Consider the following 19,306-nt stretch of genomic DNA (forward strand, 5'->3'; position numbering starts at 1 on the left):
TACTAGTTAGCAAACAACTATTCGCAAGACAAGAAGTAGGTAAGCACTCATCCATTTTCTACGCAAGCCTACAGACTGAAATAGAGAGCTGTCACCTGAACTAATTAACGCAGGCCAAAAAACTCACAGTACCACCACCAGCATGCACGTGACGTGGCATGACGCTTAGCATGTAACAACACTGACAGTACAGAATGCATAGAAATTATACGATTTAAGGAGCATAAACTTCCTTTCAACCAAATTGTAGCTTTTGAAATTGTCAGTGTGACATTTGCTAGCTCATACATCCAGCATGTAGAGATTCTACAGCAAACCCGGCAGTCAAATTTCTGTTCTAACAGTAAACAAATTTATCCATGTTTACACCCGCCTCTTGAGGTCAAAAGGTTATGCCGACACTTACTCTTTCATGTCGAGAGGAAAGTACATGTTCGATGCGCGTCCTTCTCAAGTAAAGCCCATAAAAATGCTAGGTCACCTCTGGAAACAAAAGAGTTTTTCAATTGCTCCGTCAGACCATGTTCTCAGAAATGTTAAAATCTGCTCGTGTGTGCGCCATTGACGTTGACCTGTGACCTCCGAATTTCAGCACAAGTGATGGCTTTCTACCATGATCGTATACACTGACTATCACGAGCCTAGGTTCGAGCCGTTTAGATTTGGCCGCAATTCTGCAGATTTCCGCCCTATACTTGAGTTAAGGAGGGAATGTTCCCCTTTCTTTTACAGCTGTTGACCTTTGCAACTTTGACCCCAGCCTTCAATGCATCCCATTCGTTTTGACGATCCCCCCGACGTCGCGAATATCGTTGACCGTACGCAACTTACAAAAGATTTTCCCAACTGTTGGACGCACGGACGCCCCTCATGCGATTCTACGCTGCATCTGACTATGTCAGTGAGCTAAAAAACACAGTATTTCTGATGCAGAAGCAGTACTAGTGGTGGGCCAGACCACAAACACTATACATATACAAGCATGTTAGTAGGCCATCTTGTTTGTCGCGACAATTTTTAAGTGAGCATACTTAAATGCGGCGTTTACACCTATCAACGGTTTTGCTGAAAAGTGACGAGTTCATCAGCTTACAACTTAATCGACCAAAAGTCAGCAGTGTACACGTAAAATTTGGATGCTCAGCAAGCTGATAGGAGCTAGTTAAGAAATTAGAACTATGTTCTATTTTCTCTACTTTTGGTTATGCGAGTTTGATCAAGTTTTTTGCCACTCAGCCACCATCTGATAACAGCTCTCCACCCTAGGGCGGGGAGAGCACGCTTTTGCTATTGGCCCGCCACACTGAGCGCGAATTAATACATGCAAACAGATTGTACCCTTGGGCACCCCGCATGTCCACTTGTTGGGTCAAATGTTGAACGTTTGGGACTCTGCGGTCGATAAACACAAAAAACTTTGAACATCTAATAGAAAGGTTGACAGAATCGTTGAAAAATCTTATCAATGCGGGGCAACTTTCTCCATAGTGTAAACCCAGCTTTTAGAGAAAGAGAGAAAGAGAAGGAGAGAGATGGCAAAAGCGAAGATCGCCGCGAGAGGAAGATTGTGAGCAGGAGATGGGTGCGAGAGTAAGATGTAAAGCTGACTGAAACTAACAAACACAGAATAGCATAAAAAGGAACGATGGAAAACCCCGCAGACGAATGAACATAGTGGGACAGCGGAATTGTGAGTAAACAGCTGAGACGTTTAACATTACGCATGGGGGAAGAGAGACGAAGTTAGATAGAGAAATAAAGGGCAGATGTGCAGAGGTCACAAAGATAATTAAGAGGAAATGTGCAAGGGTGGACATAAAAAGTAGGATAAAAGAAACTGAAGAGGTCGATTTGACAGGAGCTGACAGAGAAAGGCTTTTTATTTGATTTAATTTGCTTAAGCTATGTTACTCAACATCATACAGCTTTCATCTATTCAAATGGTTTTAACATATTTTCAGATATACAACAATAAATAAACGTACCCAAACAAAACGTTGCACAATACCAGTAACAAACATCCAGACAAGAAACAAACTTTGGACCTATTCTCGGTAACTGCCAAGAAAAAAACATTTTAGAAAAATGTTGATGCAAAAATTGTTGATGAAAAAAATGTGTCCATAATAACTTGTACAATGACAAGTTTGAAAAAAGTGCATGCAGATATTTACATATTTACTTTTATAACCAATATATTTCTTAAATGCTGTTGCAGTAATTTTACATAACATGATTTTATTATTATTTAAATTTATAAAAAATAAATGGTTTACAAAAACTATGAGTACAAACTACATTAATTTTCCACAGAGACAAAAAAATTTACCAACATTGCAATAATGGGGCAGTCAGAAACATAACTAAGCATAAATGCCAAACACAAAGCCAGGACTGTATCACTCATCCCTTTTCTTAGTCTAGAAATTGTCAACTGGTAAAATTTAGAATTCAGAACATGTGATTATTTAAACATGATGCCATTACTAATATAAACTTGCAGTAAGGAATATTTTAACCTCCTGAGTAGCAATTCAAGGCTACTAAGAATAGTACTTAATATAACAGAAATCCATATTACCAGAGGGGCAAGATATCATTGCTGTACATGCATATGACATTATTTGCTAGAGAATTGGTAATTCATAGAAAAAATGGGTTTACCAATACCATCATGCCAGTTATCCACATTTAAATAGACACATTACTTGCAACTGCTCAGACAAAATTAATACACCAAACTCACACAAGTCACCATGCAACTTGGATCCGATCAAAAAGTACAATTTACTCTGTAAGATACTCAATATTAATGTTATACTTACTGTTTTGGAAAAAGGTGCAATAATGAACATTGGAACAAGATTAAGCATGCTGAAGTCAAACAAACCGCCAAGCTGAGCAATGTAAGTTTAGCAGTTCTGTCCATAGAGAAGGAACGGATGTGTCTCTATTATCATCATTCATCCATCCCCATCTTCCTGCTATTTTTCCTGCTTAAACTTCCTTGCTGAACTTTGCAGTAATCCTCTCTGCACTATGAATAATATCTGCATGACTGGCACTTGTGCTAGCCTGCTTCAACTGTAGAAGGCGAGTGGTGACTTGGGGTAGTTTGCCAGACGAGAAGCAAGTGTTTCGCTGATGCTCTTGCCTGTTGCTAGCAACTGACCTGTTTTAACAAATAATTTTAATTGTTTGATATCCATCTATAGTAAATGCTGCATATATATGCCATGACAGTTACAAACGAACTTTACCAGTTATTTATTTATAAAAAATAATATTGTGCATTTGGATCCGTCTGAACACAATAGCCCTGCTGATGCAATATGATAAATTTGTAGAAAAAAAAATAAACAAAATCAGAAATGACAAAAAGACAATTTTTGTGTTGTTTTACATTGAGTACTACGTAATTAAGGCATCCTATTATGAAGCTAAACTAACACTAAAAATGGTAATTATGAATCTATAACATATATTGCCACACTGCATGCAATATGCTAGCATACAATGACTGAGTGACAAAAATGGAAGGCTTTAAAATTGTATTACAAATTTTTATGACAAATTGGAAGTTTTATTTTGGCTAATGCTCCATTTCATAGGATCGAGTGTTCCCCAAACTTGATATCATTACCCTAACCCTAACCTAAACCTAACCTATAACATAACCCTAACCATTACATGACATTAAAGGATCTTACCTCCTAAATGGATCGAGTATCACCCTTTAATTGACATTAAAATTCATTAAATTACCTTTAATCTGGTTTAGTATTTTCTTCTTATCAAGAAATTGTGGGAGGATGAATGCCCTATAACTTGTATGTTGAGGATTGCTAGTTCCCAGCCGTGCTGAATTCTGAGCAAAATCAGATCAGAAAAATATATAATGCTGTCATATATCTATAGCTTATAACGCCATGCAACATCTGAAATAAAATCCGCAACACACATCCAATATAGTTTTACCATACCATGGGTTGCGAAATTAACGGGAGCGAGTCCGGAGTCAAATACTCTCTTGATTACTGTCGGACTCCCTGATTTGACATATGCAGGAGTCCTGGTGACAGACCCCTAAAAATTCTGCCCCATACTACTATATAGTTCGTTCGCGAATGCACGGCCCGCACAGAATTACCATCTTTTTTCAGGTAATGCCCAAAGAAAATTTTGGCAGACGGTGCCAACTGCATTAATCTTAAAAAATAAGCTCACATGCGTTATTGTTACATATCTTCTAAATTTTAAACCTCAGTGACTGCGGACTCCCTCATTTTCGCCGCGGATCCCTCTTTTTTAGGGTCAGGGGTCGTTGGCTCCTGTGTTTCTACTGGTTAATTTCTAATTTGTCTACCTGCCATACATATAATAACCTGTCTAACTATTTATATAGCCAATTAACTTCCATTGCATATATTACCTCAAGTACACATTTTTACCTCAGAACTCAAGTAATTCCAGTACACATCGGTTTAAGGTGGACAAGTCCATAGAATAGCACAACTGCAGAATAACCTGCTGGCGCATATTATTATATATATATAATTAACCACTTGAACTAATTCAATTAATTTTCAGTAATAAACTTAGAAATTTATGCTCTGTTTCTTGTACAACACATATTTTGGTTAGACTTGTTCTCAGGATTTCACCATTGAAAAACAACCAGAGCCCCATCTATAACCAGTTAATATACACGTACAGCATGTCATGATCCAAGTGCTAAGTAACATGGACACCTGGCCTATATATTTAAAATACGACAAAGATTAAAAAACAACATTCTAATAATAGAATAGTGAACCCTTAACCACTGGGCCGTAATCCTAATACAGTTTCGATCAAAGATGCCATTTGTTTATTGGTCAGATCAACTCAAACTTGAATGAACACGGATTGAATGATAGGTGCTAACCCTCAATAACCCTGCTGGTGAGCTTGGGGCTCAAATGTAATCCAATTTGGTGACATTGCCACTTGACCAGCCAGTCATCCTTGTTGGTTTAGTTAAAAACCATCTTTATTAATAGCGTCACATGCAATACACCTGACTTGCTGGAGCCGAGTTGCGTTTGATTTGGGCCAGATCAGGCTAAGTGAGATATCAGATTAAGTTGATCCAGATCAGATATGGGACCATCACAAACAAACAAGCCAGTCCATTATACTCCCAGGAGCCCAGCCAACGGCCTGAGAGGCGTCTATGTCCCCAGGAGTACTGCCGGAACGTACCCTTAGGTACCATATCTAATAATAATATGCCGGACCGGTACCTCGCCTACTCCACTAACGAGTCTAGGGAGTCACCCCCACACCTACTCCCTCGACTGCTAAACCCTAACCCTAACCATATCAAATAGTTACCATGGGTACGTTCCGGTATACCAGACCGTACCCAGAGGTACGTTCCGGCAGTAACCTGCGGGACATAGACCCTATGGAGCCCCAGCAACTGATGCAAGACAACTCAAGTCGTATATATACATACTTACTTAAAAGGATTTTCTGTTAGTAATGAACCGATGACTGCCAATCTACCAGTAGTATCTTTGCTTAAGATTACTCATTTATCAATGGAAACTTTAAAACAAAAAATGTTATTAATGAACTATATACAGGGACAATTAAACCATGCTATGTATTATCATAAACATTATATGTATACTATAGCAAACCTATGACAGTTTACTCATGTCTGTCTTAAAGCAACAAGATTATGCCACTCGCAGATTTTTACAATGTCTACCACATGCAGTACTTCCACAACACTGAGACGGGGTAAAACAGTGAAAACCGCAGTGTACAGAAACAAAATTATGAAAGGATGCCCAAGGTGGTACGCGGGTTGACTGTGATGCCTCAGTTTAGCTTGTCACTCAGCAGACAGCTAAGTATCTTTTATCGGATCCTAACTATAGGCCGCCCGCACACGCTCTGTTTTGTGCTTGCCCGCCATCGGCCACGCGCTGGTGATGGCGCAGCACAAAACACAAGCGTGTGCGCATGGAAACGCTATCCGATTTCTTGCGTCTGAAAATATCACACGTGTGTTTGATATTTCTTCACGTGTGGCAGATTGCACAGCGTTGTTGCGGATGGCTGTGGTCAAGTTCCACACCGGTCTCTATGTACCGACCAATACCAGCCCAGTCAACGATACACGAATTGATTCTTAACTGCCGGTTGCAGGCGCGGTTTGCACTGGCCGGTTACATTGGCGTGTACCCGCGTGTACGTGCGTTTGTATCTCCCACGTGAGCCTGCTGTACGTGCTGTACCCGCATATACGTGGTGTATTCTGTCTGTGTACGTGCGTGTATCTGGGTGTGTGTACGTGGTGTACCGCCGCGTGTACGTTGCTTGTTACCCGACTTGTCGTGCGTGTATCTCCGGTGTACCCGTGTACGTTGTGCGTGTACCCGCTACGTGCACATGCGTCTCCTGTACCCCGCCGTGCATGTAATCTGGAGCTGCGTGTATCTGTGTGTACGTGCGTGTACCCGGGACGTGCGTTGGTTATCCGCGTGGTACCCTCGTGTATCCGCGATGTACTCCCACCGTGTACGTGCGGCTGTTACGTGCGTGTATCCGCGGATGTACCCGCCGTGCTACCGTCGCCCTGTTGTACGTGTGTTACATGCGTGTACTGTGCGTGTACCCGCATGTTACGTGCGTGTATCTGTGTGTACCTTGCGTTGTTAACCCGCGTGTACGTGCGTGTATCCGCGTTGTACGTGCGGGACACCGGGCGTTGAATCGTGCGTCGTACGCTGCTTGGTACCGTGCTGTGGTACGTGCGTGTACGTGCGTGTACGTGCTTCTGTACGTGCGTGACGCGTGCGTGTACCCGCCGTGCACGCGCGAGGCCGTGGTGTACCGCGTGCACGTGCGTACCCAGCCGTGTACGTGGTGTACCGCAGATGCAACCGCGCCGGGATGCAACCGCAATGTTAAGATCATGGACTCGCTTGACATGCTGCTATTTGGTCGGTTACATAGAAGCGGTCGTGGAAACTGACACAGCCACTCCGCACACGCTGTGCAATCTGCCCACACGTGGAAGAAAAATATCAAAGACGTGATGCATATTTTCCACACGCAAGAAATCGTATGCGTTTGCATGCGCATACGTGCGTGTACCCGCGTGCACGTGCGTGTACCGCGTGTACGTGCGTGTACCCGCGTGTACGTGCGTGTACCCGCGTGTACGTGCATGTACCCGCGTGTACGTGCGTGTACCGCAGTGCAACCGCGCTGCAACCGCAAGTTAAGATCACGTGACTCGCTTGACCTGCTGCTATTGGTCGGTTACATAGAGCCGGTGTGGAACTTGACACAGCCACTCCGCACACGCTGTGCAATCTGCCACACGTGGAAGAAAATATCAAACACGTGTGATATTTTCCACACGCAAGAAATCGATGCGTTTGCATGCGCACACGCTGTGTTTTGTGCTGCGCCATCAGCCACGCGTGGCCGATGGCGCAGCACAAAACACAGCGTGTGCGGCGGGCTTTAGTTAGGTCCCATAAAAGTACTTAGCTGTCTGCTGAGTGACAAGCTAAACTGAGCATGCACAGTCAACCCCGTACCACCTTGGCATGCTTCATAATTTTGTTTCTGTACACTGCGGTTTATCCTGTTTCTAGCCCGGTCCTCAGTGTTGTGGAAGTACTGCCATGTGGTAGACATTGTAAAAATGTCGAGTGCATAATCTTTTGCTTTACAGACACTGCAGTAACTGTCATAGGTTGTATAGTATATATATGTTTATGATAAAATGTAGCATTTAATTGTCACGTATATAGTTCATTAATAACATTTTTTGTTTTAAAGTTTCCATTGATAAAGAGTATCTATAGCAAGATACTACTGGTAGATTGCAGTCATGGTTCATACTACAGAAAATCCTTTTAAGTAAGTATGTATATATACGACTTGAGTTGTCTTGCTCAGTTGCTGGGGCTCATAGGGTCTATGTCCCCCAGGTTACTGCCGGAACGTACTCTGGGTACGGTCTGGTATACCGGAACGTACCCTGGTAACTATTTGATATGGTTAGGGTTAGGGTTAGAGTGAGGGAGTAGGTGTGGGGGTGACTCCCTAGACTCGTTAGTGGAGTAGGCGAGGTACGGTCCGGCATATTAGATATGGTACCAGGGTACGTTCCGGCAGTACCCTGGGGGACATAGACCCTCTCAGCATTGCTGGGTTTGGGAGTATAATGGCCTGGCTGTTTGTTTGTGATGGTCCCATATCTGATCTGGATCACTTAATCTGATATCTCACTTAGCCTGACCTGCCCAAACAAACGCAAACTCGGCTCCAGCAGGTCAGGTGTCATTGCATGTGACCTATTATAAGATGGTTTATAACTACCAACAAGGATGACTGGCTGGTCAAGTGGCATGTCACCAAATTGGATTACATTTGAGCCCAGCTCACCAGCAGGGTTATGAGGGTTAGCACCTCATTCAATCCGGTTCATCAAGTTTAGTTGATCTGACCAAACAAATGGCCACTTGATCGAACTGTATTAGGATTACCCCAGTGGTTAAGTGTTCCTATTCTATCTATAGATGTGTTTTATCTTTGTCGTATTTTAAATATATAGGCCAGGTGTCCATGTTACTTAGCACTTGGATCATGACATGCTGTACGTGTTATATACTGGTTATAGATGGGGCTCTGGTTGTTTTCAATGGTGAAATCTTGAGGAACAAGTCTTAACAGAAATATGTGTTGTACAAAACAGAGCATAAATTTTAAGTTTATTACTGAAAATTTAATTGAATTAGTTCAAGTGTTAATTATATATATATATATAATATGCCCAGCAGTTTTCTGAGTTGTGCTATTCTAGGACTTGTCACCTTAAAAGATGTGTACTGGATTACTTGAGTTCTGAGGTAAAATGTTACTTGAGGTAAAATATATGCAAATGGAAGTAATTGCTATATAATATTAGAAGGTTATTATATGTATGGCAGGTGTAGAAAATTAGAAATTAACATATGAACACAGGAGTCCAACGGACTCCCTACCCTCAAAAAGAGGGAGTCCGCGGCAAAATGAGGGAGTCCGCAGTCTGAGGTTTAAAATTTAGAAGATATTAACAATAACGCATGTGCTTATTTTTAAGATTCATGCAGTTGCACGTCTGCCAAATTTTCTTTGGGCATTACCTGAAAAAAGATGGTAATTCTGTGAGGCCGTGCTCCGAACGAACTATATAGTTAGTATGGCAGAATTTTTAGGGGGTCTGTCACACGGACTCCTGCATATGTCAAATCAGGGAGTCCGACAGTAAATCAGAGAGTATTTGACTCCGGACTCCCGTTAATTTCGCACCCTGGTATGGTAACTAATTGGATGTGTGTTGCAGGATTTTATTTCAGATGGTTATAGCATGGTTATAGCTATAGGGATATATGACAGCATTATAATTTGTTTCTGATCGATTTTGCTCAGATTCAGCACCCTGGGAACTAGCAATAATCAACATCAAGTTAGAGGGCAATATCATCCTCCACCAATTCTTGATAAGAAGAAAATACCTAAACCAGTAAAGGTAATTAATAATTTTAATGTAATTAAAGGGTGATACTCGATCCATTAGGAGTAAATCCTTTAATGTCATTAATGGTTAGGGTTATGTTATAGGTTAGGTTAGGGTTAGGGTTAGGGTAATGATATCAAAGTTGGGAACACTCGATCCTATAATGGAGCATTAGCCAAATAAAACCTTCCAATTTGTCATAAAATTTGTAATACAATTTAAAGCCTTCCATTTTGTCACTCAGTCAGTTGTATGCTAGCATATTGCATGCAGTGTGGCAATATATGTTATAGATCCATAATTAACCAATTTTTAGTGTTAGTTTAGCTTCATATAGATGCCTTAATTAGTAGTACTCATGTAAAACATACACAAAAATTTGTCTTTTTGTCATTTCTGATTTTGTTTATTTTTTTTCTACAAATTTTATCATATTGCATACAGGGCTATTGTGTTCAGAGGATCAATATGGCACAATATTATTTTTATAAATAAATAACTGGTAAATCGTTTGTAACTGTCATGGCATATATATGCAGCATGTTACTATAGATGGATATGCAAACAATTAAAATTATTTGTTTAATAACAGGTCTTGCTACAAAGGCAAAGCAATCCAGCGAAACATTGCTCTCGTCATGCAACTACCCCCAAGTCACCATTGCCTTCTACAGTTGAACAGGCTAGCACAAGTGCCAGTCATGCAGATATTATTCATAGTGCAGAGAGGATTACTGCAAGTTCACAGGAAGTTAAGCAGGAAATAGCAGAAGATGGGGATGATGATGATGATAATAGAGACACATCGTTCTTCTCTATGGACAGAACTGCTAAACTTACATTGCTCAGCTTGGCGGTTGTTGACTTCACAGCATATCTTTCAATGTCAATTATTGCACCCTTTTTTCCCAAAACAGTAAGTATAACATTAATATTGAGTATTTACAAGTAATTGTACTTTTTGATGGATCAAGTTGCATGGTGTGATTGTGTGATTTGGTGTATTAATTTGTCTGAACAGTTGCAAGTATGTGTCTATTAAAATTGATAACTGGCATGATGGTATTGGGTAACCATTTTTTTCTATGAAATTACCAATTCTCTAGCAAATATATGTCATATGTCATGTTACAATGATATGCTTGCCCTCTGGTCAAATATGATTTCTGTTATATTAAGTACTATTCTTAGTACCTTGAATTGCTACTCAAATTAAATATTCCTACTGCAAGTTTATATTTAGTATGGCATCATGTTTAATAATCACATGTTTGAAGTTCTAATTTTACCGTTGACATTTCTAGGCTAATGAAAAAGGGATGAGTGATACAGTCTCTGGCTTTGTGTTTGGCATTTATGCTTTAGTTATGTTTCTTGGATGCCCCATTATTGGCATGTTGGTAAGTTTTATTTGTCTCTGTGAAATTAATGTAGTTTGTACTATAGTTTTTGTACCATTTATTTTTAATAATTTAAATAATATAAAATCATGTTATGTAAATTACTGCAACAGCATTTAAGATATATTGGTTATAAAAGTAAATATGTAAATATCTGCATGCCACTTTTTTCAAATTGTCATTGTACAGTTATTATGGACACATTTTTCATCAACATTTTTCATCAACTCTTTTCTAAATGTTTTTCTTGCAGTTACCGAGAATAGGTCCAAAGTTTGTCTTCTTGTCTGGGATGTTTGTTACTGGTATTTGCAACGTTTTGTTTGGGTACGTATTATTGTTGTATATCTGAAAATATGTTAAACCATTAATAGATGAAAGTGTATGATGTTGATAACATAGCTTAACAAATTAAATCAAATAAAAAGCCTTTCTCTCCAGCTCCTGTCAAATCGACCTCTTCAGTTTCTTTTATCCTACCTTTTTTATGTCCACCCTTGCACATTTCCTCTTTAATCTATCTTTGTTCCTCTCCCCATCTCCCTTTATTTCTCTATCTAACTCTCTCTCTCTCCCATGCGTATGTTTATACGTCTCAGCTGTTTACTCACAATTCCCTGTCCCACTATGTCTTGTCTCGGGTTTTCCATCGTTCCTTTTTATGCTATTCTGTGTTGTTGTTTCAGTCACTTTACCATCTTACTCTCCACCATCTTCCTCTCCACCATCTTCCTCTCCGCCATCTTCCTTTTCATCTCTCTCCTTCTCTTTCTTTCTTTCTCTAAAGCTGGGTTTACACTATGGAAAAGTTGCCGCATTGATAAGTTTTTCAACGTTCTGTCAACCTTTCTATTAGATGTTCAAAGTTTTTGTGTTATCGACCGCGAGTCGGCAAACGTTTCAACATTTGACCCACAGTGACATGCGGGGTGCCAAGGGTACACATGTTTGCATGTATTAATTCGCGCCAGTGTGGCGCCAATAGCAAAAGCGTGCTCTCCCCCAGGGTGGAGAGCTGTTATCAGAGTGGCTGAGTGGCAAAAACTTGATCAACTCGCTAACCAAAAGTAGAGAAAATAGAACATAGTTCTAATTTCTTAACTAGCTCCTATCAGCTTGCTGAGCACTCAAATTTTACGTGTACACTGCTGACTTTTGGTCGATTAGTTGTAAAGCTGATGAACTCGTCAACTTTTCAGCAAAACGTTGATAGTGTAAACCCAGCTTAAGTATCTCACTTAAAAATTGTCCCCAAACAAATGCTACTAACATGCTGTATATGTATAGTGTTGTGGTCTGGCCACCACTAGTACTGCTTCTGCATCAGAATACTGTTTTTAGCTCATCTGACATAGTCAGATGCAGCTTGTAGAATCGCATGAGCGTGCGTCCGTGCGTCCGTCCGTCCGGCCGTGCGTCAACAGTTGGGCACAAATCTTAACCGCTTGACGTACGGTCACGATATTCGGGACGTCGGGGGGGATCGTCAAAACGAGATGGGATGTTGAAGCTGGGGGTCAAAGTTCAAAGGTCAAGAGGTGTAAAAGAAGGGGGAACATTCCCTCCTTAACTCAAGGTATAGGGAGGAAATGCAGAATTGCGGCACAAATCTAAACGGCTCGACCTAGGCTCGTGATAGTCAGTGTATAGCATCATGGTAGGAAAAGCCATCACTGTGCTGAAATTGGAGGTCACAGGTCAAAGGTCAATGGGCACAGAGCAGATTTTAAACATTTTCTGAGAACATGGTCTGACGGAGCAATTGAAAAACTTTTTTGTTTCAGAGGTGACCTAGCATTTTTATGGCTTTATTGAAAGGACCATGAAATGTACTTTCTGCTGACATGCAAAGAGTAAGTGTCGGATAACCTTTTGACCCTCAAGAGGCGGGTTAAACATGGATAAATTTGTTTACTGTTAGAAAGAATTTGACTGCCGGGTTTGCTAGTAGAATCTATACATGCCTGGATGTATGAGGCTGCAATGTCACACTGAAATTTCAAAAGCTAAATTTGGTTGAAGAAGGTTTATGCTCCTTAAATCGTATAATTTCTATTGCATTCTGTACTGTCAGTGTGTTACATGTAACGTATGCCACTGCCAGTGCATGTGGTGGTGGTACTGTGTAGTTTTTGCCTGCGTTAATTAGTTACAGGTGGCAGCTCTCTATTTCAGTCTGTAGGCTTGCGTAGGTAAATGGATGAGTGCTTACCTATTCTGTCTTGCAAATAGTTGTTACTACTACGTACGATGGGAGCTTCCATCTTTAATCTGAAGACACTTAGACGTACGCGCCATCTCGTGGCAACTTTTATAACGATCCCAACGAACATTCCTTTGAGAAGGTTCCTGATATCATCCCTGTGCCTTCCACTGTTTCGTCGTGTATGTGAACACATTTGGGACTAACAGGGTTTACTAGAATCCCACCACTCCACCACAGTCACCGCAGTAGACGTTAGATGAGCGCTGTCGCTCCGCGGCACTTGTTCTTTTAGTTCTCATAACCATAGATTTATATACATAACTTATACGGTGTGCTCTCCGTCTTCTGTTCAGTTATATTGCAGACGTTTTCTTATGTGATTTTTACTGCCCTGTTGATATAGAAACCGATACAGCCATTTTTCCTTTGTATATTTTATACATTTATATATTTATTGGTATATATGTTTCTTGCAAAACGAGCTCTGAATTTTTCTCATAACTATATAGACGATGTCTATAGTACTGTTATAATAAAGATTTGAGCATTTTACATTTTTTAAATAACCATATAGTAGCCATTTTGCATTCTTACTTCTAGGTGAAATTGTCATCCGATAATCTATGTATCTCTGTTTCACCGAGTTTACCATACATGACAAAGGCATACATTTATATTTTCAGCTTGCTGGTTTATGCACATGATGGCTTCGAGTTTACTGTGCTTTGCTTTATTGTGCGAATTTTTGAAGCACTTGGAGCTGCCGGCTTCACTACTGCAACATATGCCATTATCATTGACATCTATCCGGACAACATCGGGACTGTGTTTGTGAGTGGTAAAATAAATGTTTCTTGCTGTATATCGATGCAAGTCGTGCTGATATCCTCTGTATGATCAATGATAGCATAAACATATATACAGTTAGACTTGTCAGTTGTCACACATCTATTGAATAGACACCTGTCTATGAAAGTCACTATTGGAGTTTCCCCTGAGTGGCCTAGGTAAAGAATTCTTCATGCACACTTGCGATGTTATTTTAAAATTTAATTTTGTTTGAATGCTTATTACAAAACTATATATCACTACCAAAATGTACTACTCCCAATCCATGAATGTTACATGGCCAATCTCAAAAGCCTGTAGGAGCTATAACTTACTGTTTGTTGTTCAGGTTATAGTTTCTATGTCTATCAATACTGACGTATTGTTTTTAGTGTGAAACACTGCTGCCAACAAATCTGCCCTGATGAAATATCTGTGATCAATCTCAGCTATGTAATGAGGATTTCAGTGTGAAATTTCTTAAATCTACAAGTTTGTACAAGTCAGTAGATATGTATTGTTGCAACAGTATGTAGTGATTTGCTTTTGCTAATGTCTCCTATTCTTTAGGGTGTGCTGGAGACTTTTGTGGGCCTCGGTATGATGGTTGGACCAGCGATTGGTGGTGTTCTATACAAAGTGGGAGGGTTTATCCTGCCCTTCTCTGTTGTCGGAGGGTTCATCATCTTTGTGTGTTGGCCTCTAAACGCCTGGCTCTTGCCCTCTTATGATGGTAGGCAGACAGAGACGAGTTGTGTAACTGCATGAAAAGTGTGTTTATGTGTGGGTCGATAGATATAAGTTTATTAAGATTAAGATATATGTTCAGTTTAGGTGGGCTTCTTTACTGGTTTTCTGTAAAGTATGGAAACTGGAAAGAGAAGCTGGGCTTAGGATCTACATTTCATTATGTTCAATACAGAAATGCTACTGCTGTCACAAATAGGCCTACTGATTAACATGCATTGCAATAAGAAATAAATAATAATAATAATAATAATGATAATAATAATAATAATGATAATAATAATAATAATAATGATATTTAAGTAATTATTGGGTTAATTATTTTGAATTGATTTGATGTAATGTGTACTTACGTGTTCGGCTCAGTGTATGCAGGGTTCTTCCCAGGGATTTCAGAAGGCATTGTGTTTTTAGATGGATGGGGAGTGCCTAAGAGTGGGCTGTACTCTCTTCCCATACATCAAAAAACCTGTAATGTCATTTTAAGGGGACTTTATTGTCAGTGAATTAACACGAAAAATAACAAACGAAATTGGAACATAAACATGTAATATTAATTAATGCATGTTGATTAGGCAATTTAGGCATGTCAGAGCATTTATGGGATGTCATAAATTAGCTTCACCTTTGAAGGCATGATGAACCTGGCATGCAGTAAAGGCTTGGGGAGAACCCTGGTATATGTGTATTTATGTGTAAGCCTATTATGTCATATACAATGGTATCACTGTACTGCATACCTGAAGTATGGGCTGTAGTTTGTAATTTTTTTCTTACAGAAAAGTGTAATCCAGCACCTCCTAGTGATATGTTGAAACTGTTGAAGATCCCATCTGTGTTGCTTGTCTGTATCAGCATTTCTGCCGGTGCAGCTGTGTGGGGTTTTCTTGATCCCATCCTGGAGCCACAGCTGAGAAAAGTAGGTGATAGTCACGTGTGCTGTGAGAATAAGTCACTGTTCTTGTAATCTGTTTTTATAGCATATCCGATATGGTTAGACAAAGCAGAAGAAGAACGGCAAGTTTATATATTTGACATTTGTTATCGCAACATTGATTTGCCCTACTTGCAACAACGATAGTGCAGTGATAAATGGCTTGATTAAGGCTCAGTATTAATATTTGGTATTGTGATGGCTGATTGTGTTGAAACTTTCAGTTCAAACTTATTGTTTTAGCTTAGTGAGTTAAAAGGCAAATTACATTTCTCCAAAACCTTGGAAATGTACGCACCCATGCCCGATTGCATCATGTATGGGGGAGATCAGGGGATTACCTAATTGTTTTAGCTGAAAACTTACTATTGGAGTACGTCTATAATTATAGCAAAGAAAATAATGGGGAAAAATTTGTTGACGTGACGAAATTTCATGTTACAGACATGTTACTGTGTATTGAATTTCCGTGTGTAATTGAAGCCAATTAATTGTTTTTATCACTATAGTACTTGTATTATAATAATGCTCCCATGTTCCTCTACTATTACTTGTATCATTTAGAATGTAATATTTTTCATTTACAGTTTGATATCGGACCAGAATATTTAGGATTAATATTCATGGTTATAGCTACATCATATGCCCTGTTCTCACCCGTGTGGGGGTATGTAGCAGATAGAATGGTAAGATTCAATACATTTCTTATAAACACCAGTATGTCTTTATGGTAATAACTATTGGGGGTGTGGGATTGGGAGATAATGGGCGAGGGACAGGGATAGGAAAGAGTGAGTGAGAGAAATAGGGGCAAGGAGGGAGGAACGAGGGAACTGAACAAGAGGTAAAGCAGCTTAACTCAGTATCTAGAAACCACAAGAAGAGGAATACACACACTGCATGTTTAGTATTCAAAGTATGGTAAACCAACGGAACGGGTCTTCAATGGTGATATTTTACTTGTTAAAGTTACAGCGTGCTGTTTGTATTTGTGTATAAATTGCTAAAACATTTCATTCCAGGATAATACTAAAGGTCTGATCATAGCAGGTCTACTAATCATGATGGTGGCGCTATTGTTTCTGGGGCCATCACCACTGATACCTTTTCTGCCAGAGTGAGTCACAATGAAACTGTAAAGAAGCTAACTGTAAAACTGTAATAAAACGCCGTGATAAACGAGATTTCACTTGTGGATTGGATTATCAGTTTCCTACTGGAGTAAAGTATTTATTACTTTAGTCCACAAACTGGACTTCCCTGGACTGGATAGATGTTGCAATAGGTTACAGCTCGCTAGTCCGACGGCCCAATAGTCCGAAAACCCACTAGTCCGAAAACCCACTAGTCCGAAAGCCCACTAGTCCGAAAACCCACAGGGGATGGGGTACCGATCTATACCTAATGTTTAATTAATTAATTAATAATTTTTTTTTAATTTTTAATTTTTTTAAATTTACATACATCTGATAATAACTTATCTTACAATGAAAAAAAGTTTTTACATTTGTGGTTAAACAAAATTTTTACATTTGTGGTTGACATGTTATGACATTTGTGGTTATTTTTACATTTGTGGTTGACATGTTATGACATTTGTGGTTATATATATTTTTACATTTGTGGTTGATTTGCCCCACAGACCCCAGGTCATGAATAATATTTAAGAAGGGTCTATACAGTCTGAATTGACGCCCGAGCATCAAGTGATGATGGGGCAGAATCTCAACCGCTACTACTAGTATACCGCTAAATACTTATATATATACGTTATATATATATTATACGTATACTAAATACGCTTGTATAGGATTGTACATAGACATAATGCTGGCGGTTGGCAGTTGACGAGGGGCGGTATTACGAGGCTAAATTACGTACAAATAGATCCAAACGATCTGTACATTGGCATTTTCCTGGAGATAAGTGAGGTTGGCGGTATTACGAGGGGTGCCTGGGGCGGTATAACGAGGTTTTACCGTAGTCTAGAATTTTGCACGCATCCACACACCTAGCTCCCCTTCCACCCACACCTCCCCCTACATCCCCCAAAAAATTTCAATTAAAAAATAAATAAAATTGAAATTTAAAATTAAAATTAGAAATTAAAATAAAAAAGTAAAAGTAAAATTACAAATTATTAATTGATTAAACATTAGGACTATAGATCGATACCCCATCCCCTGTGGGTTTTTGGACTAGTGGGTTTTCGGACTAGTGGGCTTTCGGACTAGTGGGTTTTCGGACTAGTGGGCTTTCGGACTATTGGGCCGTCGGACTAGTGAGCAGTCACCGTTGCAATAAGGTGTATAGACACATTGCATATTTTTGATAATTAAAATATATACACTGATATCGCGCATTACATATTTTGTAAATTATAGCCGCTAACCTCGGCATACGGAACAAAAATTACCCGTTACATAATTTTTTGAAAGAAAGTGCGGGTATTTCTAAAGTCGAATACTTAATTGTGATCGGGAGTGAATGAAGACATATTCTGCTGATGTGATACATGATGCTACAAGGTAGGTGGCATTGAAGAAACTGTTTAGCATATATAAATTCTGTTATATGTCACTGTTGTTGTTTTTTGCAGTACCTTGTGGCTAGTGATAGCATCTTTAGCAGTTCTTGGTATGGCTAACAGCCTTGCACTTATACCTACGTTTGAGAATATACTGGATGCAGCAGAGTAAGTTGAAATACGGGTCGTTAATTTATACAATGACAAGCAATTTATGACAGCTAGACCATCTCAACTCTTATTATAGTTATCTTTACATGTAGTTATATATTTCAATCAATGTTACACATTACCAAGTCATCACCTGCTCCTCAGTTGTAGGTGATATTTCTTGGGAATTCATCCTACCAAGAGCGTATTAAGAAGGATTCCTTCTTAATAAATTAACCCTAATGATTAAAAAGCATTATACCTTCTTAATACGCTCTTGATCCTACCCATAGTTCAGTTTTCTAATTTCTTACGTGTGCTTGTGCTTGTGTGCTTTTGCAAAAGCAAGTTATAACCATTTATTGGCAAACATGCATATGAAATGCATTGTGATATTACAACTTTCATATCAAACAAATAGGTAGTGGCTGGTTAATTTTTGTGAAAAATTGCTACTTTTAAATCGTTCATGTTTTCATTTTCAATTTAATCTAGTTTTTTTTCTGTTTAAATCTTTTTTTAATTCCAGGATTGAATTTTACAATACATATTGTACGGAATGTCGCCAGGAAGATTTTTTTCCTTTGAGTTGAATTTGTTTTGGTTAGTAAGCAATATGTCTGTATATTGTAGGATTGCTGGGCTTGAGGATAATCTATCTACATATGGCTTATTAGCAGCACTGTGGGCGACAGCATACTCATTAGGGTAAGCCATAGCATAAGCAGTGCATATTCCTCTCTTTCGCACTCTCCAACCCACTCTTCTATTCCCCTTCTACCTTTCTTCGCTTCTTTCTCTCCCACCTATCACTGTCTCTCTTTATCTCCCACCTATCACTGTCTTTCTTTATCTCTGTCTCCCCATTTCCATTTTTTCTTTCTGTCGCTTACTCTCGTCTCTCTCTCTCTCTCTCTCTCTCTCTCTCTCTCTCTCTCTCTCT

General features: G+C 39.4%; 1 protein-coding gene across 6 annotated transcripts in view; it reads left to right on the forward strand.

Moving 5' to 3' along the window:
• The window catches only part of LOC106821465 (MFS-type transporter SLC18B1-like), a 24,244-nt gene that overhangs the window by 919 nt on the left and 4,019 nt on the right, over positions 1 to 19,306 (forward strand). For all 6 annotated transcript variants that reach the window (XM_014826321.1, XM_014826305.1, XM_014826299.1 and 3 more), the window contains exons 2-13: positions 7,849 to 7,929; positions 9,484 to 9,583; positions 10,164 to 10,487; positions 10,876 to 10,971; positions 11,225 to 11,298; positions 13,861 to 14,008; positions 14,576 to 14,738; positions 15,532 to 15,671; positions 16,274 to 16,372; positions 16,709 to 16,803; positions 18,286 to 18,381; positions 18,997 to 19,071. In XM_014826321.1, the coding sequence (XP_014681807.1) occupies positions 7,901 to 7,929; positions 9,484 to 9,583; positions 10,164 to 10,487; positions 10,876 to 10,971; positions 11,225 to 11,298; positions 13,861 to 14,008; positions 14,576 to 14,738; positions 15,532 to 15,671; positions 16,274 to 16,372; positions 16,709 to 16,803; positions 18,286 to 18,381; positions 18,997 to 19,071 (1,439 nt within the window). In that variant the 5' untranslated portion in view covers positions 7,849 to 7,900. The remainder of the gene's footprint in view (positions 1 to 7,848; positions 7,930 to 9,483; positions 9,584 to 10,163; positions 10,488 to 10,875; positions 10,972 to 11,224; positions 11,299 to 13,860; positions 14,009 to 14,575; positions 14,739 to 15,531; positions 15,672 to 16,273; positions 16,373 to 16,708; positions 16,804 to 18,285; positions 18,382 to 18,996; positions 19,072 to 19,306) is intronic.

Source organism: Priapulus caudatus, unplaced genomic scaffold, assembly GCF_000485595.1.
Source record: "Priapulus caudatus unplaced genomic scaffold, Priapulus_caudatus-5.0.1 Scaffold4, whole genome shotgun sequence".
NCBI lineage: Eukaryota > Metazoa > Priapulida > Priapulimorpha > Priapulimorphida > Priapulidae > Priapulus > Priapulus caudatus.